Source organism: Drosophila rhopaloa, unplaced genomic scaffold (assembly GCF_018152115.1).
Source record: "Drosophila rhopaloa isolate 14029-0021.01 unplaced genomic scaffold, ASM1815211v1 contig_47, whole genome shotgun sequence".
NCBI classification, from domain to species: domain Eukaryota; kingdom Metazoa; phylum Arthropoda; class Insecta; order Diptera; family Drosophilidae; genus Drosophila; species Drosophila rhopaloa.
In genome coordinates, this window is record NW_025335142.1 from 2,029,020 (window position 1) to 2,052,546 (window position 23,527).

At 36.8% G+C, this 23,527-nt stretch overlaps 1 protein-coding gene across 3 annotated transcripts; it reads right to left on the bottom strand.

The window, feature by feature from the left end:
• Positions 1 to 72: 72 nt before the first annotated feature.
• Positions 73 to 23,367, bottom strand: LOC108053515 (cAMP-dependent protein kinase catalytic subunit 3). Of its 3 annotated transcripts, XM_044461658.1 has the most exons (9): positions 23,234 to 23,367; positions 23,099 to 23,170; positions 12,944 to 13,624; positions 2,941 to 3,109; positions 2,522 to 2,631; positions 2,223 to 2,468; positions 1,980 to 2,161; positions 1,255 to 1,332; positions 73 to 605 (listed from the first exon to the last, which is right to left on the bottom strand). In XM_044461658.1, exons 1-9 carry the CDS (start codon positions 23,337 to 23,339, stop codon positions 480 to 482), a joined length of 1,770 nt encoding a protein of 589 aa, XP_044317593.1. In that variant the 5' UTR covers positions 23,340 to 23,367; the 3' UTR covers positions 73 to 479. The 3 variants fall into 3 exon arrangements, with proteins under 3 accessions (XP_044317593.1, XP_044317594.1, XP_044317595.1); XM_044461659.1 differs by lacking the exons at positions 23,099 to 23,170; positions 23,234 to 23,367 and adding an exon at positions 19,776 to 20,532; XM_044461660.1 differs by lacking the exons at positions 23,099 to 23,170; positions 23,234 to 23,367 and adding an exon at positions 16,206 to 16,378.
• Positions 23,368 to 23,527: the final 160 nt, after the last annotated feature.

A 23,527-nucleotide genomic window follows, 5' to 3' on the forward strand; every position in this document is an offset into this window, starting at 1 on the left:
TTACGTTTCCAAAACTAATCCCCCTAAAGTAAAGAAATATAGGCGAAACAAAAATACAGAAACTAGACAGAATTTCAATTTGTATCACTTTATTCAACGTTTTACGTTAATATTTTTTTTTAATAATATACTCTTTACTGTACTTTAGCTGTACTTTTATAGATATTTCTTTTTGGGTTTAGGGACTGCTCGCAATTTGAACATTTAAACAATTAAATATATATAAATAATTATAGACGTCACTTGCTAGACATAACATTACGGGTATAAACTTAGGCTTACTATGTATGGGTGTATGTTTATGTATAGTCGTATATTATAATATAGTTTATGTATAGATATATGTACCGTTACATATCATTGCATTAGCACAGCACTTTAAACACTTAATTGCCAGTATAAATAATGAATGTTCTTGCTGTCGCAAATTATAACAATTTTCAACAGAAAACAAAAAACGACAATTTCTCGGATCTTATTTAGAAATCATTGAAGTACTGCAAATCTCTTTGGTCTACTGCCTTGGCGGGCTTCCAATCCTTCTCGGGATAATCATCAAAATTTTTCGTATCCCCATCGTGATGTACATCGGGCAAAATTGGTGGCTATAAATGAAAAAAATTCGAAAAATTATTATTTTGGTGTGGATATCTTATATTTTTCACTAATTACATATTATTTATGAGTATTTAAATTTAGCTAAAATGGTTTCCAATCAAAAATGAATCCCAAAACCAATCTAGAGTACACTTACATTGTACTTAATCACTTCCAAACTTTCTGAATCACATCAAACAAATGTGGTTAGCGGGCAAAAACTGGGAACTGTGTTGCAAATTTCAGCACGTTTGTAACAATCATTTCTGACGCACTTAACCCATTGTCTCCCGCCTGGGCAGAGGCGTTCATGTGGGCAATTAACACCTTTTCCCCATACGCGAAATGCCCCTTTTGTTACATTTCACTCGCACTCGGACCAGCTGGGCTGGGCAGAAGGAATCGGGAGATTTATGGGTCTAACACCCACCCGGGCGGCCGAAATAGACGCTGCGGTCATTAACTAAAGGCACAGCTAATTTGGAAAACTGATTTGTTTATTTGCTTTTAATTACGAGAACGTATGAAAATACATTGGCCGACTGACAAAAACCCAACCAAAAAAATGTGTGACGCAAAATCCACACAAAGTAATAACTACAATTACTGCTAATTAAAACGGAAGAACTCTGAGGAGTAGGAACCCCTTGAACTCACCTTTAGTTTCTTGCTGTAGACGTCATTCCAATTCAAGTGCTTGAACCAGCGATGCCTCTTCACGTCATCGGCGCCATTCTGTGGGGGTGGAAGGTGTTCCGAGATCGGGGGGCGGGCATAGAACGAAATACAAAATATTGGACATAAATAACGTTCTGCACTTGGCTGGCTCGTGTTGCAAAAACGCGCGACAAATCTATTAAAAAATAAGGAACCGCGGCGTGGCGAAAGCAAAATTCGGTGGGAACATGAAAAATGATTTTGAAGAAAATGTATTAGGCTAACTGACAACGAGCATGTGCAGATCTATTTGCGATGGCCAACAATTAATTTTTGATATATGCGATGCAATTTTTAATGCCAGCAACAAAATCTGACCATCCAACCGTGACAAGTGTAAACAATTCTCTATAAATATGGGGCCTAATAAGCCGGAAAATGTTAACGAAAAGCTTGCCAAATATTTTAATGCGGGACTATCTGGGAAAAGGGGGGGAAGAGTTTGAAGAGGTGGAACAAATAAATAAACTTTGACAGGACTAATTTTACTAATCATTAAAAGAAATCTAATGAAATAAAAAGGAAACTTGATGGATAGTACGGCAGCTGAACAAACTTAATGCTCCAAAATATTTGTTTATCTATTTCATTTTCATGTTAGATCTTTGAGACTTTCTATATTTTTATTTTTAAAAATTCTACATATGATTGCCGATGATTCTCACCTTCATGTTGCCCAGTCGCTTGGTTCTATCATTCACCAGCAGCTTCTTGATCAAGTCTTTGGCAATGGGATCCATATGTCGCTCCCATTCAATTTTACCACTCAATATTTTCTCGTAAATACCGAAGGGCTGTTCATCGTAGAAAGGAGGATAGCCCACGAGCATTTCGTAAATGAGAACTCCTAAAAGAGAATGCTTGATAAGTATTCGCAATCCCAGATACTCAGTAATATCAAGACTCACCCAATGCCCACCAATCTACGGCCTTATTATGGCCCTTGGACTGTATTATCTCAGGTGCTATGTACTCTGGCGTGCCGCACAATGTCCAAGTGCGATCCCTCAGCTTCTTGGCAAATCCGAAATCGGTTATTTTCAAATGGCCATCTCGATTGATCAGCAGATTCTCTGGCTTCAGATCGCGGTACACAATTTGCAGGGAGTGAAGGTATTCCAAAGCACTGACAATTTCAGCCGCGTAGAAATTAGCTAAAATAGGAGTTATTTACAATGATTCAGAGTTTGGATATATGTTTACTCACAAGTTTGACTAGTGAATTTTCCCGCATTCCGCAGGTATGTGAATAGCTCTCCGCCGCAGACATAATCGAAGATCATATACAGATTTGAATCATCCTTTGTAGACCATTCCCTGCAAAAAAAGAAAATATATAAATTAAAATAAATTTTTGAGATGATTTTTGTTAAACAAAAATGTAAATATTTTGTTTTGAACAAATAAGGAAATGGTAAGCAATACTAAATATTTTCACAGATTTTTTAAGGATATTGATCTTTCACTATTGGTAAAAAAAATTAATGATAAATTTAAGGCAATATTTACTTACTTATATAAAAATAGATTTATTAAAAAGTTAATTTTAAAAATATATACCAGCTTGAACACTTTATGGAATATTTTTTATAAAACATGACATGTTTTCCATATTGTTTTACTTACAGACTGATGACAAACGGATGTCGTATTTCGCGCAATATATTCCGCTCGTTCTTTACGTGTTCAATCTGTTTGAGACGAATGACTTCGGTCATGGCCAAAATCTTCATGGCACAGTACTTCTCTGAAATGCGATCGCGACATAAGCACACTCGTCCAAAGGTGCCAGTACCTGAAAGGGAAAAAGAGATAATGTAAGGTATCGAATTAACAAATGTATCGAAGGCAAGACCACAAACAGCATTCTTAAATATCGGGGCATGCCCCATTAAAGTGTTTGCAAACGATATGGCAAAAGGTCTCGTTTTACCCCAAACGTAAGCGAGGGACAGTCAAGGTTAAAACAGTATAACTGATTTTTGTGTACAAAATACAAACGTTAAAAATTATTATTTTAACATATAAAAAATTTCAAATAAATTAGTAAATGGTCACTAATTTCCTTCAATATATGAATAGGTACATTTGCTGAAAATGTATTTACAATAAAAAACTTATGCTATGGAACGGCTTCTATCGACTTTTAAATAATCATCTAAGAATTAGTAAAAGTAAAATAGACAAAATATAAATGTAGAATTAATGTAAATTTTTCTTTTAAAATAGGCAATATTATTTTTCCCATTTCATGATAGTACCACTTCTTTGGCCACGACTGTAACGTGCATATGGGCGTAGGGTGCATAATTACTGTTTTCACTGACGAGCACGTTTTGAGGTTACCAAACCAAGCTGGCTGGCACTGCTACCAGGTAATATAGTCGGCACGAGGTGTTGGCTTACATGCCCAGCCGAGATTTTCTCAACCTTGAGTTTTTAATTGGGCTAACGTCCAAATCGGCCGGCACTCGTCTGCGAGCGAGTGACTAACTGGCAGGAAAGGAAACACGGAGCGTGTGAGCCTCTCGGATTTCGCATAAACACTTTGGGCTGATACACTTAAGGCCAAGAGCGACGGCGGAAAATTTCTTTTCGTTTTCTCTGTTTTGTTTTCCATGGCATGCCATAACAACAAAACGGCTACAAATTGATTTGTCTTATAAATCAAAACCCCAAACGCAATCATTTCTCGTTACAAAATGCTGAGGAGGGGAGTGGGGGAAAATTTTGCTTTCTGCAGCTGTTTTTAGTTTTTCAGCACGTTTTCCCTGTGTGCGCAATGTTCGATGTTCCCGATCGCGCCAATAATAATTAGCGGTGATTTTCAATGTAACAAAGCAAAAGTGGGCAGATTATTGAACTCGGCCACAGTCATTTGCCACGTGCGTTCCTCCCAGAAAATTAAACAAAAACGCGCCGAACATCTGACGAGAATAGTTGGCTACTTACAAATGCGGTCAGAAAACTATGCACGAAAGTCTTGAACAATCCAATATAATTCTTATTTGAAAGTTTTTTCACCTAAGTGTTTGGCTTTGTTAACGGATAGTCCTAAAAAGGCGTTTTGCGTATGTACTCACCAGTCAACGGAATATAAAGGAACAATAAAAAATTATATTTCCTATGTACACAATCAAATTTTTATTTAATTTGAACTAACAATCTTTTGAAATTATATTTGGTTTTTATTATATATTCAAATAAATTTAAAGAAGTGTTTAATAAAAAATAGTTCTATAATTGTATGCCTAGATTAAAACAAAAAGTTTTTTAAATACAAGCTGAATTAAATGTTAAAATTTTTAAGCATTTTAAAAACTCAATTTTTTAACCTGTTCCTTAAATTTTCCTATGGTCCCACGAAATATTCAATTGAAACTGTTTAAACTAGAATTCTCAATATCGCACAACTATTATTTTGCGCGAAAGTATACTTGGGCGTAGTTGGATGGGCGTGGCCCGCCCCAAATGGGTGTGCCTGAAGGGGGAAGAAAGCATTACACGTGCAAATGAAAATATGAATCCCGACGTTGTAATTAATGAATTGTTCTTTTTGCTCTACACAAATCGGTTTTTCGATTACGTAGTTCGAATGAATCAGCGAAGCAATGGGATTATATAAGCTTTTGAAGTGGGGACGAAAAAGCGTGGAAATTGGGGAAGAAAGGCATGGGAAATCATTGATAAACCCCAGAGACACGACGCATCAATGAATTAACTACCCTTCTGGCAAAATTCTCTGCTTTTAAGAGATGATCTCGAGGTTTCCCAGAACTTCCAAAGAAATATTCCTTAAAAACAAATCAAGTTGGCCACACAAAACAAATGCCTTAATGTTTAAAACATTTTTATAGACACATTGTTCGAGTGCAAAACATTTAAAGCCCGAGAAAAGAAACCCCCAAAATCGAACTTTGAACACCCCTACTAAAATATGCAATAACGATTTAAACAATCAAAAATAAACAGTTCATAAAACACGCATTTGTTAAACATTTTTCTTTGATATAGACGTGGATTAGCAATCGCCTCGGCATCCTAAATTCGCAATTTGGCTAAACGAGAAATAAATATTGAAAATATGCCAGCCGAAATAAATCAAGCAGATAGAACTACAACCAATGATGGATGATTTTATGATTGAAAATCAAATTCAGACGCGAAATTGCAGACACCAGGCACATTGCATGGGATTGAAACTGCGAGGCGTGAAAGGAACAACAAATCGCAGGAAATAATTTAAATTATGGTAGGGAAAAGTATGGCCAAAACGAAAACTTCTGGCTGGCAACAAGTTGCATGCCTTGCATGGACACATGGCCAGTGTAGAATAATTCCGCCGGCAGCAAGTTGGCAACAGGAATCCGGCTTTGGCTTGGAGAAAATAGTTTTTTAAATATTTACATGTTTTTATCGTGGAAAATTTTATCGAACGTTGGTCATAATTTTTGTTTGGAAGTGTAGAAGGGTGCCGGAGAAATAAACAAATGTAAGGCTTTGTTTGAAATCACAGAATATCTTCGCTTATTTACATTTATTTGGGAATTTTCACTGTAAATTAAAGCCTCTTAAATTATCTGAAAATGAGTAGCCATTTGAAATCGGCACTGTTGAATTAATTAACAATCGCTTGGGTGTGATTTTACAAAAATAATTAACCGAAATTCTATAAAAATATATTTTTTAATTCTTATAACAACTTAACATTGTTTTAAAGTTAATCAATTTGTATAAAAATTGTCATTCTGTCGATTTTCGAATTCTCAAAACAGTAAAGGATAGTTCGTAAAATCCTAAACCCAACCTAATGTTAAAATAAACCACAAACTATAGATTATGTCAAGTGCAATGACTTCGCCAAAAACACTCGATCCACTCTCTTGGTTTCAAATAATCTTCAAGCATGCTTTCGAAAAAGAAGCAAACACTTCTTCTGACGCACCGCTCCTCGCGAAGCGATCTCTTAGCACCTCGTTCACTAACCACTCCACCTCAAGTGGATCTCGACTAGTGCAAAGGAAAGTGCTTTTACCGATGTTTTAACTACCACTTCCACTACCTCAACATCCAACTGCCCGCCGGCTGCTCCTAAATGTCTGGCCAAAGTGAAATTGTGACAGCTGCGGAGCAGACAAAAGCGCGACTAAAGATTGCACTAAGACAAAAGATTATCAAAATTAAAAGGTCACCGAAATGGAAATGTTTCAAAAAATAACTGATCCTGTCTGTGATATATATTAACCTGGGATTTACAAATATCCTTTTGAAAAAACTTTATATCTTCAGCTAGCTCCGATGATGTTTTTCTTTTGATTCGACCTAAACTTTAATAACATTTGTAGTTCCGATTCCTTAGTAACTTTAAAATCTGCAATAATGAGGCTAGGAATACAGAATATTTTTTAAATATTTTATACAAAAAATACCATATTAATTGTATACAATATTGGTGTCCAACAAACAGTTTTTCTAACTTTTATTTAATTATTTACAAAAAAAAAACACTTTAACACATTCTACCATTACAATGGCTTGTGTTGTGTTATAGATTATGTTATTTCATCACTTCTTTTAGTATTAGTATTCCAAAGTTATAATTTTAATAGAACACATTGTCTAATTAGTATAAAACTTATTTATGTATTACTTGTAACATAATTGTATGCATTACAGCACCGTTTTTTCCAGTGCAGCACAGTCTTTAGACGATGCCGCAGACGGTCGAGTCCGATAGTCGGCAACAATTAAAGTCTGGCTGAGAGATGTGGCCAAACCTGTTGGCGGTGGCAGACGGCGCACATACGTTGCAGAGATGCAACTGCAAAAAGTGCGTGGAAAAAGGCGAAACATATTTTACATAATACATGAAACTTTCTATTTGACGAAGCGATGCCATAAACTGTCCAGTGAAACTGCCATCCCATGGATGCAGTCCGTCTGCCAGTCCGCATCTGATGGATGGATGCCTTTCATTTGCGCTGGCAAATAAAAATCATTGCAGTCGGACGCGTATCTGTTTCTGCTTTTAATAAATTAAATGTGCCAGAAGTCAAAATACTGTAAAAAGTTTTCGAAACTCGGTGCCATGTAAATGCGAATATAAACTTGGCACCATTTGCGATTCTCGGCAGCTGCCGGACCAAGTTAAATAAAGTTAATTGCGTTTTATGCAGTTCGACGAAGCAAAGATTGTTTAAAGATCCATAAATATGGGAAAACCGACAGAAAAATCCGGAGCTATGAAGGTCAGTTTAAGAATAATTCAGTCAATACCTAAGGTTTAAACAATTTCACATAGTCATTTAACTGAGATACTTAAGCGGCAGTAAGTAATAATAAACAATGCGTATTTAGGTCACTCGATATTTGTTGACTGACTGAACTCATTCAGAGCTCTCTATTTAATCTCACTATTTGTTGATGTTGCAATTTGTACTTTACGAAGTACGATCTTGCCGGCTTTTAATTATTTGTTTTGCTTGTTTTTTGGTAGACTGCAAATATTTACAATATTCTAAAAATATTCGTATTAAGCTTACAAAGAAATTGTTTTAAATATTTGAAATTCTCTAAATTAATTTCGAAAACTCAGCAAAGCAGAGCAAAGACATTTTCGTAATTCGGGGAACTCAATTTTATAAATTGATGTCTATTAATCATATACACATAAGGATATATATAGAATCCGTTTATCAAAAAATTTTTATTTGCTTGTATTTCTTCCTTGAAAAATATATTTATTATTGAACGCTAATCATTTTTTTTAGATTTTATTGTTAATATCAATATATGGCTTTTGTGCCAAAGTAATATATCTTAGCTAAGAACCAAATTGGATTGCAACATGAAAAAAAGGAACTTTAGAACAAATCGGTTTGCTTAAGTTCTTCCTGTGTTTGTAGCCTTACAGCTTTATTGGCACTAAATTGGAAAGATCAGTACGGAAGTCACCCACTCGGACACTGAAGCACACACCTTACCCAATCACCTTTCCATCGGCGACATCCCGCCATAACTTAAGCGATTTATGACACTGTCAAAGCAGATGTTTACCATTTACCATACAGCATATAGATATTGGCCCACCTGCCCCTGCATGTCGATGTGGTTTTCACATTTGTCAAGTTCTTGCAGTACAATTTACAAGACAACAAAGCGGTGGGAGGCGTGATCGAATATAAATTTAATGTTGACATATGAAAAATCATTCCCTGGCCATTTCGAGTAATGGGTGCAGTTCAATTTGTCTATATGTGCCAGATGCAAAATGCATTTTTAGGTCACCTTTATAAATACGACACATCAGAGGCGAAAAAGAGTGCTTATAACGCAGTTTTATATGCTCGTTTAATGTTTGAAAAGCACCCAGACACGAGAGGTGGGTCCGGATTTGGATCCGGACTGGGTCCCCAAAAACCAGCGGCAGTTCTCCCGCCTGAAGGAAGGGGAGGTGTTCTTTGGTTTTCGGCACATTGCCAAATAATAATTTCTATAATATTTGCTTATACGTTGGCTCGGTTTTGTTGAAACAAAATTCAGATTTTCTTCGGGCTTCACAAAGTTTACAGAGATCGGGCGAGGCGATTTCAAATTTTCCATGCGATCGTAAATTTCCCGTTGACTGATTTTGTCTTTTCATGCGGCGAGCACAGGCGAAATCATTATTACTTATACCGAAAATATATACATTTATTTCTTGTCGGGCACTTAGCACACACGAAAAAATGGAAAGGAGGACTTCCATTTGAACTATGAGTTATACTTTGCAGACGCAACGTCGACACACAACTTGTTGTTCTACACGGACAACAACCACTGGGACATGTGTTCGCTATCCGACAGATACATTTAGCCGCTCGAAATTTGATTGCCTTTTATTATTTAAAAATCAATTTATGCTAAAAGCACAAAAGACAGCCACAGCCCAAAAGGAATCCCGCCACACGCGCCGTCTGACACTCTGCAATTTCCATTCGATTTCAATTGGCAAACGGCAAACGGGCTCTTGTGTTTTGGCCAATTTTATGTCCCAGCTGAATTGTGTTTCCGAGAATCGTGCGTAAATATTTATCTTTGGAAAAATCCATCAATCAATGGGCAGTCTAAAAGGATTGTCTGCTCCCAGGTCTTTCCGTATTCCCACATCGGTCCACGATCCATTGAGAAAGCCGCGCAGAACAGACGCCCCCCACTGGGAAAATTTGTCAGGTTGATATATTAGCTGTGGGGACTTTAGGGAAACAGAAGGTCAGCCCCTCAATTGTCAGAGATTTCCGCATTGGTTTAGTCACTTAGTCGAAAAAGTGGGCCACCAAACGAAATTTATAACTTTTTCGTTGCTAACTGATGGGGTTATTGATCCTTTCCGAAAATATCTCGCACTTTTGCTACACTTTATACAATTTTAGAGCATTAGGCACATTTGGGATTTTAATGAGCCAATTGATCGCCCGAGAACACATTTCACATTTCCAAAGTAATGACTATCAGGCCGTTTTGGCTTTTCAATTTAAGAATTTCTGTCCAGCAAATTTTCGGGATTTTAGATTGGGATCTATAAACAATTTTTGTAATTTGAAAACGAATGGTTTGAGAATTTAAAATTATCTCATGAGAAGAAAAATACAATTTTTAATTGAAAAAATTAAAAGATTTTCAGCAATCATTTACAATCAACCAAACTATTGAAATGATAGTACCTCAGTATGAATTCAATCCCTGAAAAGTTGTATCTAGATAACTTTTTAATTTTTCATAGTTTTATTTTGGAATTTAGAACTTAAACTTTCCCCTTATCTTTAGATCTTTATGGCCCCGGGAAGATCCTGGATTGGCTTCCCAAAACAATACAAACTTTCTTCCGGATACTCCAGCGATGACAAGCCATGGACTTTCACTCAAATAAAAACGGCTGCTGAGACAGGCACACACTTCAATCCAGTTTCCCGAGGCGAACATTTCCTTTTTGAAGTAACAACCAGAGTCCATTTCACTGCAGTGTTAATTGCAGCTCACCAGTCGATTTGACAGGTTTAAGGCCAAAGCTAATGGCATTTGCTGGTTGTTGATCCATCCAATCACATGCAGTCAGAACGTGCACAAACAACAACATGTTTTATTTCTTTCCCAAAAGGAAAACAAAAGCTCTGCTGTTGTTTTCCAAAAATTTAAAAACATTTCTTGGGAAATGTTCTCCGGAGAAAATCCCCTTTTTTTAGAGCATTTGAAAGAGACCTGGCGTCGCTGGTTAATCAATGGGATTTCGTACAACCAAGCAAATGAACTATCAATATTTATAGTAAGTCTTGAGGGGAATATGTTCAGAGTTCGTAATGTTTTCGTTTCGGCTCAGTGCGGTTTTTCTTCATATTTTCTTGCTATATTGCTTTCAGCATCCACTGGCTTTTCCGCAATTACGACGATGGTGTTCGCTTGCCCATAGCCGCATCTCCTGGCCATCGGCTGTTATTGTTATTATCGAAGGGGGATTTGGAGGAAAATTGACGGGCTGATTATCTGCATGCCCTAATAGAAGCGTGACTCAGTGGCATTCATTCTCCACATCCCATTCCCGATTTCATCTGGGATCCTATGCGTGTGCATGGCATGATATCCGCTCTGCTTTATTTACTTTTTACGGATTTCTCTCGAAAATCGCACTCAATACCTTTTGGGCAGTGCGGTGCTTGTTCTGGAAATGGAAATTGTTTGAAATCCATGCTACAGATTACTCATACGTCGTGTGGTGTGCGCTAAACACCATTGTTGAAAGAAAATACGGAAAGGAGCTCATGGGAATTACTCATACCTCGGAAGAGGTGTTGACTGAGGAATTTTAAACAATGGCCGAAAACCGGAAAGACTACAACACATCCTCCCATTGACATAGGGCAAGATCTATAAGGTAAATACGATAAATTGTGCCTCAAGACGCTGAGATTTGTATTTATTTATACCCAATCGATCATTGCTGGTATGGTCAAAAGGATTGGGTGTAAGTCTGTTTATTTTTAAGACAAGTTTTCACAAATATTCCTAATAAAAAGATCCCAGAGCCATTTCATTTATTTGGATCAAAAATTAATCTTTTAGCGCACAATAAAGAGGCAAAAGATTAGTATTCTTTTTAAATTATGTTGCTTAAATCAATTAAATATTCCAAGAACCTATTTTTAGTGGGAAGGGAAAACCATTAACTCCCACAATGGTTTCAAAGAACATATAGCTCTAATTAATCTGTTGAAAAGAAACATAAAACAATTTAGAAGGTGAATGTAGTCCAAGTAAAAGCCATTATTTACTCCCACAATATTTTCGCGATTGTTTGAGTTGGCTCTAGCAGTTTGGAACTGAAACAATCGGTGCATAAATGTTTTTAAACGATTTTGATAGCAAAACGAAAACCCAAATTGATCACACGTGTAGTAAAGCAAATAATGTGGTAATAAATCAGGAAAACGCTCAGAACTTGCCTCAACCTCAAGTAAATATTTATGCCGCAAGGCTTAATGAGTGTTTGAATTGTATACTAAATTTAGTCCGATACTAAAATCGGCTGCTTCGCTCACACCGAAGACGTCAAAATGGGAAAACACATCAAAATATTATGGGCATTAATTGGCCGAGCGTCTATGCGAGTACGTAAGACCCATTGATGATCCTAAGCAGAGTCCAAGAATATATGCCCGTACGTAAACGGACTATACTTTAAATATTGTCTAAATGAAATTTTACGCAAGCCAGATCGCTGCTGAGCAATGGAAACGATTGCCCTTCCCGCTGTGGTGCGAAAAGCTCATAATAATCATAATACGAGCTCCTTGCCTTGTTTGCCCCTGCCTCATTCAATTTGCGTAATCAATAAGAATTTATTTATGCATAAAACCAATAAAAAGCAATAGAAAACCGAAGCCAGCGCTGAGCTGCAAGGAGCTCACACATACCGAGGGGGCTTAAAAAATGAGGTAATAAATATTTGAAATTAAATCGATGAGCGAAATCAAAGAATAGCAAACAAAGGCAGAGAAAAAAGTAAGACAATGGTATTTGAATACATTTTTTCACTTTCCAGATGAAACAACTGCAGATGAAAACGAATTGACTGAACAGGTGAGAAAACTCTTTTAATTAAATTGAATAATCAAAGTAAAGAAAGATTTGAAATGTGTGCGGGGGTGTGCCATTTATGTTTTTCTTTTGACAGAAATAAAAGTGTTTCCCAAAAATTTCGACAGAAGTTTTTCAATCCCTATTTGTCTAGGGTTTTTGCAATATAATTCCTCCATATCTTATAGTTTTAATCAAAAACCTAATAGATCATAAATAGAGAGGTCCCAAAAACAAGCGAATTATCTTTTTATAAAACAAGGAACTTAGCAATTCGAGAAGAAATAACAATGACCTCATCGAGCCTTGACTTCTGAACTGACCTAGAAGCGAAACTGTTTTGATGGCATCCGTCTAAATAGTTTCCCGGTAAAACCAACAAACGAGCGAAAATCGATGGGAGCCGAAACGTACACTCTGTATTTGCTACACCCGCGCGACAAGTTGAAGGTTGAAAGGCGTGGGACCTTAACATCAATCATACGCCCCGTGGGGCTAGAGTAAACAGCATCCGACTTACCCACTGTTTTGATTATCTGGTAGTCGTCCAAGTGGTACTTGCGCACTCCCTTCGCGGTCTGGACACTGCTGCTCTCCTCGGACTCGTCGTCGTCCTCCTCGTCGTCCGTCTCATTGCCGTCGTCCTCCTCGATGCTCTCGCTGGAATCGTGGGTGGCGTCGTCCGCGTCCCGCCCGTTGCCCTCCTCCTCGTCGTCGTCGTCCTCCTCCTCCTCCTCGTCGACGTCATTGTCGTGGTCAGCGGAGCTGGTGGTGGTGGTGGTGCTGCTGCTCCGGCTGTTGGTCGCCGGATCCGGCCGCGGCTGCTCCTGCTCCGGATCCTCCTCGCTGTAATCCGACTCCAGCGGATCGGATGACTCGCTGGAGGCCACGTTGCTGCTGCTCCTGCCGTTCGAGCGGCCCAATTTGAATGTGAATGTTGTCTCTGTGTTGCTGCTGTCATTTGCTGTTGTTGTGCTGCTGCTGTTTGATGGAATTTTCTTCTTGTACGATGACGTCATGTTGCCGACTCCGCTTCCGTTTCCGGTTGTCAATTTTGATGTGGATCCTGCCGTGCCGGATGTCAAAGGCGTGCAGAAGCGGGCACAAGTCGCCGTGGACATCTCTCTAGCAATCCTCGCCTGCGGTTCCCCGAGTGTCCTTGCCGGAGTTCCTGTCGCCCCTTTTCCTCCTGCCGATTTCCCTGCAATCGAAAGGAAAGGAAAATAATTGTCTGGTTATATTTGGATAACAAAGCAAATAGCCAGCGTGATTGATTTCAAACAGTTCGAGGGATATTTAAAATGGGTTTCACTGACCGTAATTACGAACAGACAACGGTTGGAATAACCTTAGAAATATAGTTACAAGCTATTATAAATTATTTTGAAGCATTGAGTACAGAGCAATATGGCTTTGTAATTTTATTTTTGGGTGTATTTTTTAACATTGCAATCATTTTATTTAATTTTAATTTAAATGCTTGCTTAAATTTCTTGAATTTTTGAAGCAATGAAATGATTGTGTATATTAAACATGATGATATACAAACATAATGATTATCTTTTATTATATTTTTCGTTCAGATCTTTCATATTTTTCTTAGTTATTTAATTAAATGAAATCTATAAATTAATAATATAATTCAATTATATTATAATTGGATATAATTATGTCAAGGAGTAAGTTTTGAAATATTTTTTATTTATAATAAACATTAAAAGATATAAAATTGTGACTAACCGTTAGAAAAACATATTACTGATATTAACATTGTACCTAAGAAATATCTACTAACAAATGAATTATGAATCCTTTTCAGAATATAAATTGTCTCAGCTCTGACCCCAAAACATTTAAGGAAGCAACTACTTTAATAATAATGGCTACTATAAACGAGCGTTCTTCAGTTTCTATTCACTTCACATATCCATTAAAATCGCAGTGCTCTTAGTTGAATGCCGCCACCATTGTTCTTCCAAATTGCCTTGGGGTGTATTTATACGCCGAATCCCACAATCCAATCCCAACCAATCCGCTCCCATTGCCAGACCATGGTCGTTTAATTAACCAGCCGAGGATAGTGCTGATGGCTTTGTATTTAGGCCCGGCCGAGCCATTGTAGTGTTTGTAAATTGAAAGTGAAATGAAATGGCCGCCGGTCGGACTGGGTGTACTATATGCACTGAATGTACTATAGGCACTGCATTCATCGAGCAACAAGTGTCTGTCCCGGGTTTTATCAACGAACAGACAGACGTCCGGACAAAAGGCATTATAGACTGTGGGCCTAGGAAAATTGAGTTCGCCTGCCAAAGGGTTTTCACCGCCGACACAAAGGAGGCTGCAGTCCAGTTAATATCACATACTAATATTATTAATAACAATGACTGCAGTCTTGATTCAATTTGATGCCCGCCTGCCAACAAAAGGAAAGCCCAGAGTCCCCAGACACAAAGGCAATTTCTTGGGTCCGCCTTAATGCACAGATGCATTTAACTCAAGAAATAATAAAGGCGATAAAGAGGTATTGAGGTCGGTCCACCCGAAATGCAAAACCGAGGATGGATGCATGGATGGAAGCTGTAAAATCAATACCCATCCGCATATTCTTGGCTGGCCTGAGTGGCTTTTATTGTTTAAGCGGGTGCTGGGGCAATCTAGGCCAGTCGGGCCATAGAAGAGCATTCAATTGATCCGAGGATTGCACAAAAAGCACGCCAAAATTGTGAACTGGAGGGCAGGGATTGATGTGCATCATTAACTACAGCTTTGGCTGCTCGAAGGCCAAGAAGATGACAATAGATTAGTCAGGCATGCCAAAATGAGGAGGACATCGGCAATGGTTTTTGCCGATTTTCAAAATATGAAAATCTGGGTAGGCAAAAACTTTTAATTAAACTAAGTAAGTCATTTCCTAGCTATGAATGTGCTTAGCATGAAGTAAGTAATAACTAAGATGTAGTTTTTTTAAAAGGTATTAAAGTTTATAATATTTATTGAAAACTATTTCGATTAATATTTATTTACAAAATGTCTTGACTATACAAAACAATAAAATTTCGTTCCTTAAAGATTTCTATCAAGACCAGGTCATTTCAGAGAAGCCTTATTTAAATCGTTGGATGAAACATATAAAATATTTCACGTGAAAACAATTTTTTTAAGATAAAAAAATGTAAAGATGAAAACAGTTATAGACCAAAACACTCGAGAAAATGATTAAGTACTTTCATTTGAACTCCACCCAAAGTTAAAAAATGCAAAATCGAATACCATAAAAAATGCAATTAAATACACATGGAAATGATTAACAACTAACGACAAACAGGTTTGGTTTTTCCCAGAATTCTGGCGAATTGTGTTATTAAAGCTTTTCTGCCCATCCAATTTGTAATCTCGGTTCATCATCTCGTTTAATTTCGCAGTCGATTGCCAGTTGTCTTACGGCCAAACAGAAATATCTTACCCACGTAACAAAATTCTACCCCTTAATGCAATTGACACGCCTCACGCTCCAATGGAAATGGCAGCCCCTGATAAACATTAATTTACGTAAATATATTTAACTACGCCTCAAGAGAAATTAAATTTACGTATATGGATATCTATATTGCTTTGTTAAAGTAAACCTTGTCGAAGTAGAACGTTTTGAAATTTACGAAAAATACCATCCAACGTTTTCTTGGAATGTTTGCTTTAGCATTTGGTTTATTATTTTCTTTTATTATTATTACACACACATTAATTTTATGAACGCCTGTCACTCAAGATTATTTACGTACGCGTTCAAAATTTTTGCACTTTTTCGGTGGGCAAATATGAAAACGAAACGCCAACGCATTAAAAGTGCGGAAATATAAATTAAAGTTGTCTAAGGCAAAGTGCATGGATTGTTGTGAGAATAATTTCTCAAAAATTATTGTAGACAATCACTCGGGCTGTAAATTAGCCAAGCAGCAGCCAGCAACCAGCAACCAGCAAGAACCAAGAAACACAAACAACCGATCTCGATCGGCGGTCCTATATATCCACCAACACTCCGAAGACCACATTCGGCCCCATTCACCTTGGCGGCTGCCAAATTTGAAAATGGAAATGGAAATTGGGGTCGTCGTTGCCAGCCAAATGTTAAATTGTTGCCTAATCTTCCGGTGGCCAGCACTCTTTTTCTGCTCTTGATGCCGCTTCCACTTTTCGTGAATGGAAAACGCAATAAAACGCAGATACTATATACGATGTATAAAAAAAGTTAAGCACAGGAATTAGTGCCTACGAGATAAGGTGGAAAGATCAGGTGAATGGAGTGCATGACTGCGAATGATCAGGGTTATCAAATTCTGTAGAACCAGAAGTGGCTTCACAAATTCTGGTTAACAAGTGGAAAGATTACTTAGGGTCAATGTTTTAGTATTTTATTAGTACTCTACAAATTACAAATAAATTTCTGATAATCCACTTCCTACTTTACAGTTATAATTTTTGTGTATTATTTACATATACATTTTTAAAATGTTTTTCTGAGATTCATTAATGAATACAAAAAAGTAAAAAAAAACATATTTAAAGGCTTTATTTAAGTTTAAAAATCAAATTAACATAATAACTAATATCTGATAATTGAAATTGAGGCTAATAAAATTTCTTTCTCAACCAAAATTCACCCTTTATAATATCCAGAATATTTTCCCCGCATTTAATTTATTACTAAATGTCTTATAAATTATGCTGGTTCAAGATTTCCCCTGAAAAATGACGAAACTCATCCCATGGGTCTTAGCCCACCTCACATAAAGACACTTTGATTTATTTAGAATATTAGCAAATATGTTTAAATAATCAGAACAACGAAGAGATTGCTTAATTTTGTGACTGCAGGCCACTTGACCTCTGATTCGGGAAATTAAATTTACGTGCAGTGTACGCAACATTTATTAATTCGTTGGGCTACCCAAGGCATAAATTATGTTATTAATTAATTAAAGGCAACGCGAGGCGATTTGTTTAAAAATACATGCATGAGTTTATAGATAGGTTTGTATAAAAAGAAAGCGTCTCATATTAATATCATCGTCATCGGGGTATTTTCGAAATGTCCAAACAGTGAAAGAGAATTTCTTGTAGGCGTTGGCATTATTAATATTTTTCGTCCGCCAGGATGTGTAATTATCTGAATAAGTGCATACGTTCGAATTAATGACGGGGTGTTACAAAAACGAAAATTCATTGCCCATTTTCGGTTGACAAAGTAAAGATTTTCACCCCACTCCCTTGGTTTTTGGGTAATAAACCCCAAATGGCAATAATCGTCAAAAATAATGCCTGCTAAATGTAATCATAACATAAACACATATAACCACCAGCCACACGCTTTGTTCCTTCTTGGATTTAGTACTGGCTTTTTCTGGGAGGGTTTCTCGAACTCTCATAAGGGCGAAACAGATTTATGGTCTTGGATTTGTTTTTATAGAGCAAGTATTTCCGTTGTCCTTGTGCTAGTTCCCGACCCACTGTATTTGGCTATGGAAATACATAAAACTTTTATGCGTATGGGGAAGTTGGGGAATAGATTTTGAAAGTCCTTGGCTGAGTTTGCTGAGAATTATTGAAGCGGGACATGAAGAAATGCTATTTAAATGGGGTCAAATACATGGAAATTATTGATGAACTTCAAGAGTGAGATTAAAGGAAACAAAAAAAACTAGGGATTAAGTTCCATGCATTACAAATATATCGGACTCATCTACATATATATATACATATTGTTATGATCTAAAGTTATTTATTGTTTTAAAGAGGTAATAAACTAAGCATTATGGGGCTGACAAATATATTTTCTTAAACTAAAGTTTTCCGGAATTTTATGATTTCTTTGGCCTCTAAAACTAAGAAATATATTTACGGCAAAACAAAAATTAATTTATTTACTTATTTATTTTGATCTTTCAAAACAAAATGATATATTTACGGTCACAAAATATATACTTTATTTACCTATTCGTAATACTTTTTTATAGGCTTTGAAAAGACCACAAACAAAGTGATTAACATGTTAAGTAACTTATTTACAAACAAGAAAGGAAAGCTAACTTCGGGCGGAGCCGAAGTTGATATACCCTTGCAGAATACTCTGTAAATTATATTTTCCAAAATTATTCATATGATGCATTCTTAATACTCATAAAAATCCCAACTTCGTAACTTTAAAAACACCAAAGTTATGGCATTTCCGATCAATCAGTTATATGGCAGCTATAGGATATAGTCGGTCGATCCTTATGAAGTTTGGTAGGTCGGATTGATTGGCCAAAAATAAAACCCATAGAAAATCCCAACTTCCTAACTTTACAAACACCAAAGTTATGGCATTTCCGATCAATCAGTTATATGGCAGCTATAGGATATAGTCGGCCGATCCTTATGAAATTCGGCATGTCGGATTGATTAGCCAAATATAAAACCCATAGAAAATCCCAACACTCTAACTTTACAAACACCAAAGTTATGGCATTTCCGATCAATCAGTTATATGGCAGCTATAGGATATAGTCGGCCGATCCTTATGAAATTCGGCATGTCGGATTGATTAGCCAAATACAAAACCCATAGAAAATCCCAACTTCCTAACTTTACAAACACCAAAGTTATGGCATTTCCGATCGTTCAGTTATATGGCAGCTATAGGATATAGTCGGCCGATCCCGGCCGTTCCGACTTATATACTGCGTGCAAAGGAAAGAAGGGTGTGTGCAAAGTTTCAATTCGATATCTTTAAAACTGAGAGACTAGTTCGCGTAGAAACAGACAGACGGACAGACAGACGGACAGACAGACGGACAGACGGACAGACGGACAGACGGACAGACGGACAGACGGACAGACGGACATGGCTATATCAACTCAGGAGGTGATCCTGATCAAGAATATATATACTTTATAGGGTCGGAGATGTCTCCTTCACTGCGTTGCACACTTTTGACCAAAATTATAATACCCTCTGCAAGGGTATAAAAATATGAATCATTTATACACAAATTTTCGAATCAAATCAAGTTAATCACTACATTACCAAGATCTCGGAAATCTCTGTGAGACAAAGCGAAAGAAACTCATTTGCTACCGACACTTTTTTATATATTTTCCACTCCAAATATTAAGATTTACCTGTCTATGTGAAGTGTAATTAGCTAATTGCACTAATTAAATCGGCTCACCTAATTATAGTACTCAAAGCTTAATCATCAAAACGAATTTATCTCCACTTTTTGTTTCTATTTTGGAAAGCAAGCATTTATGATTTGTTGCTGGCTGTTGGCTGTTGGCTGCTGCTTTTTACACTATTAACGATTACTCACCAAACTAAATTTTAAGAGCCAAAGTCGCCGGCCGTTGCCGCCGCTGTTTTGGTTTTCCTTAACGATCGCGCCGCCGATCTATTTATTGTTTTTGTTCTGGTTGCGATTGTCTGGTTTCTGAGTTCTGATTTTTTGCTGGAGCAAAATTTGAACGCTTGCGAAATTGTTAAAAATAAATATGTTACTTTAAGAGCGCACGATTTTCCACGATTTGCCGTCGATTTTCCTTCGTTTTTGGCCACCAATATTAAGAAAAAAGCGAAAAACCGCTGAAGCTGAAGCCGACACAGAAACAGAAATAAACTCAACACTCAGTGTTTTTCAGGTATAGGTATAGGTATAGGTATAGGTATACGGGGTTATTATGGGTATTATGGGTGTACCAGATCGACTGGACACACCGACCGCGCTTTGCTTTATTTGTGTCACTTTTTTCGTGGGTTTTTCTTACGTTTTTTTTTGTTTGGTTTTTTTGTTGCAAAAAAGTGCCGCTTTGTTTTGTTTGTATTGTTTGTTTTGCTTAAACGCTGGGATCGTGAGATCCGAGAGATCTAGAATTTCCGGTTTTGCAGCGGAGCTTGCAGTTTTTCTTTGTTTTTCGTTAGTCTCTCCGTTTAGCCAGCACTATGCAAACTACTTCCACTAAACGTAATTAATCAAAACTAACGTTCGGGCAATTCGAATTGTTTTTCTAAAAAACCTCTAGACCAATTTTCCTTAGCTAGTTCTGTGGTGTTTTTCTTGGGTTGACCAGCCGCTTCCACGTTTTGCACGAAACTGAAACGTAAAATCTGCGAATCGCTTGCCACAGCTCTCGACGTCGACGTCGGCGTCGCAGTCGTGGTCGTTCGGAAAAGGGGGCGGAACGGGCGGCAGGGGGCGGGGCAGCGGGCGATGATGACGACGATGATGAAGATGATGGCCAAGGAGAGGTGATGGGTTTCGGGATGCGCGGGGATGGACGGATGTGTTTGTGTTTGCTCTCCATCTCCATGTGTGCGGCTGTTTGGTTTTGGCCAAGTGTCTTGAGTGTTGTTCCATTTGAGGGCCTAAACGGTTTGGCGGCAACAGGATCATCGCCGCAGGATGGCGGAGACGACGTCGATAAGGCGGCCGGAACAGTGTCTCCGGCTAATTGACTTTTTATGGTTCATAGTTATTATTTTACTTCAAAATCAACAAAAATTATACTTTTTTATTTCCGTCTAGAGGGTACTATAAAGTCAGTCTCCTACCCTATAAAGTATATATGTATATTCTTGATCAGCATCGCCAGGAGAGTCAGACTAGTCGCTCAGTTTTAGAACTGCATGAGTGAAACATTTCCAAAAGCCTTCTTTCTATTGCAGGTAGTATATAATTCGAAACGGAAAGAATCGGACGACTATATAATATACCTAACATAGGAACAATCAGAAAAATAAGAGAAATAATTATAACTTATTGTTTTAAACATATACAAATATACTCCGATATATAATAGCAATTTAGCGGAAAACCGATTTAACTTCAATGTTTTAAAGCATATAATTATTATTTAATAATTTATACTAAATATTTATGTTAAAATTCCTTTTTTTCCCAGATCATTAATATTTTTCTTAAGATTTAAAAATATTACCATTGTTATTCTTTAAAATTATGAATTAACTTAAGTTAGAGACTAGTTAAATGAGTTCTAGAAAATTATCTGGAATCATAGCTGGATTTAAAAAGCTGCCTCTTATATAGAATTGTGATAAAACGGCTTAAATGGCTTATATTACTTATTTAAAACCTACTAAACCATTAAAGACCACTAAAAAACTACAGTGAAATGGAATCAATTTAAGAGTGTATAAACAATGGTAAAATATTAAAATCTTAATACTTATCATAATTGGATTAAGATTTTTAAGAAAACTATAAAATTTTATTTAAACATTTTTGTAGGATTATATTTTTAACATATTATTAGATGGAACTAATCTAATATTTATTAGAAATATTGGACTGAATTTAATTAACGTATTTTCCCATGAAATTTGGTTGCAGACATTTTGGCAGCAACAAATCTGGAAAATGTATATGAGGGATTTCCTAAGTGTTGGGTTTTCTTAGGTAGACATTCCGTCAGCACCAAAAAAATAAAAAATTCGAAGAAATATATTTTTAATTATTATATCAGAATTCTTCAGTATCGGAATGAAATCATCATAAATCAAACAGCCTATACGTGATTGCAAAATTTTTGTTTGTTTTATGTACGCACTAAAATAAAGCCACACTAAGAACTAATTACATTTTTTTTCAATATTAACTAAAAAACCTTCCAGAAGCTGTTTTGAATCATACACTTTCATGAAAGCATTTTAAGAATGTATGGAATTATATAAATGCATAAATGTAAAATGCTTAGTTTGCCTAATGCCTAATTAAATAAATAAATTCTAAGTTTACTAAGATTTAGATTTTACATTTTAAAATATATCACCAATAGACAGCTCCTACAGGAAAGTATACTTTCTGTAGGCAACTTTTTTATAAGAATTTTTAAATCAGAAAATTGTTTACGTTGCACATCTTTTTTTAAAGAATTCATGGTATATTTTGTACCATTATTTAAAAAATGTTTTCAGAGTTTTATACCGAAACGATAAATTATTGAGCTGATAACTCATTTTTTTGACAATTTTTAAACTGTCTGCTTTTTACAGTAGCCAAAAATAAAATCTGACTAGTTCATGAAATTGGCAAAAATTCATAAAATTCAGACAAGTCAGCTAGGTTTAATACGAATTATTTCTACTGATCGTTTTGAGCTGTGTTTAAACAAACATAATTGCAATTACAAGTTTCGAATTCCATGCAGGACTCTACTTTGAATCAAGAGGCTTATGTCCGATTTTATAGAGGGTGGTGTTTTCCCTCAGTGTTTTGTTTGTTTTCAGTAGACATTGCGGCAGCGGCGGCAGTGAAAAAATCTGGGAACATGTTTTGTGTATTTACGAGCCCTCTGGCTCTGCCAGTGTAAGCAAACAGCGAGAGCGCCTCTTTAACGCTTTTCGGGTGTTGCGTTTGCATGTTTATGTATGTTGATTTTGTTAGCCGTTGTAATAAAGGCCAGCAAGGTCAGGTGCAGACGAATTCGAGTGACGCCTGCGTGCCAGAGTCACATTTCAGGTGGCGCACACAATTGCCGTGTGCATTTCAATTCGATGTTATAATTAAGCGAAGGCAGGCACGAGATGTCAGCCTGCTTTAGTTTTAACTTTGTGTGTTGCTTTTTTTCCGCAGCGGCTGCTGCAGTCCCGTTGTCAAGGGCAAGGACATTGTGCACTCACCTCCTTGGGTGGGCGTTGAGGGCGGCGCGAGTCCTGTCCGCAGACCGGAAGCCTTGTCATGGTCGCGGCATTCTGTCAACCGTAATTATTTAAATTTCTTGTGCGCCTTTATGGAATTTTTCACATTCAGCTTACTCTGCTTCCAGCAGGAATAGAAGAATCCGAGTGCTAACTTGGCCAAAACGCATGTTCCGATCCTGTAAACTATGTAAATACGGTCCAAAATATAACGGACTTCCATTGTATAGAATATTATATTTTTCTAAACACACATTTTGAATTTTCCCTCCCGATAATTCGATTACTTTGTGTGAGGCGTTGCCAAATATTTAATGTTTATTCCAGTACCAGATGGCGCCACTGCTTGAAAAAATATAATCTTTCACAAACTACTCATTAGATTATTAGATTATCAGACTATTTAAAATT

What these genes read in the sequence shown, in the direction of transcription:
- LOC108053515 (XM_044461658.1), bottom strand. Translation starts at nt 23,339, where the DNA reads ATGGAAGTCCGTTATATTTTGGACCGTATTTACATAGTTTACAGGATC. An exon ending in CCAGATAATCAAAACAGTGG is followed by an intron (nt 3,110 to 12,943) that starts GTAAGTCGGATG and finishes TTTCCCTTTCAG; the next exon opens with GTACTGGCACCTTTGGACGA. An exon ending in AGCGACTGGGCAACATGAAG is followed by an intron (nt 1,333 to 1,979) that starts GTGAGAATCATC and finishes CCACCCCCACAG; the next exon opens with AATGGCGCCGATGACGTGAA.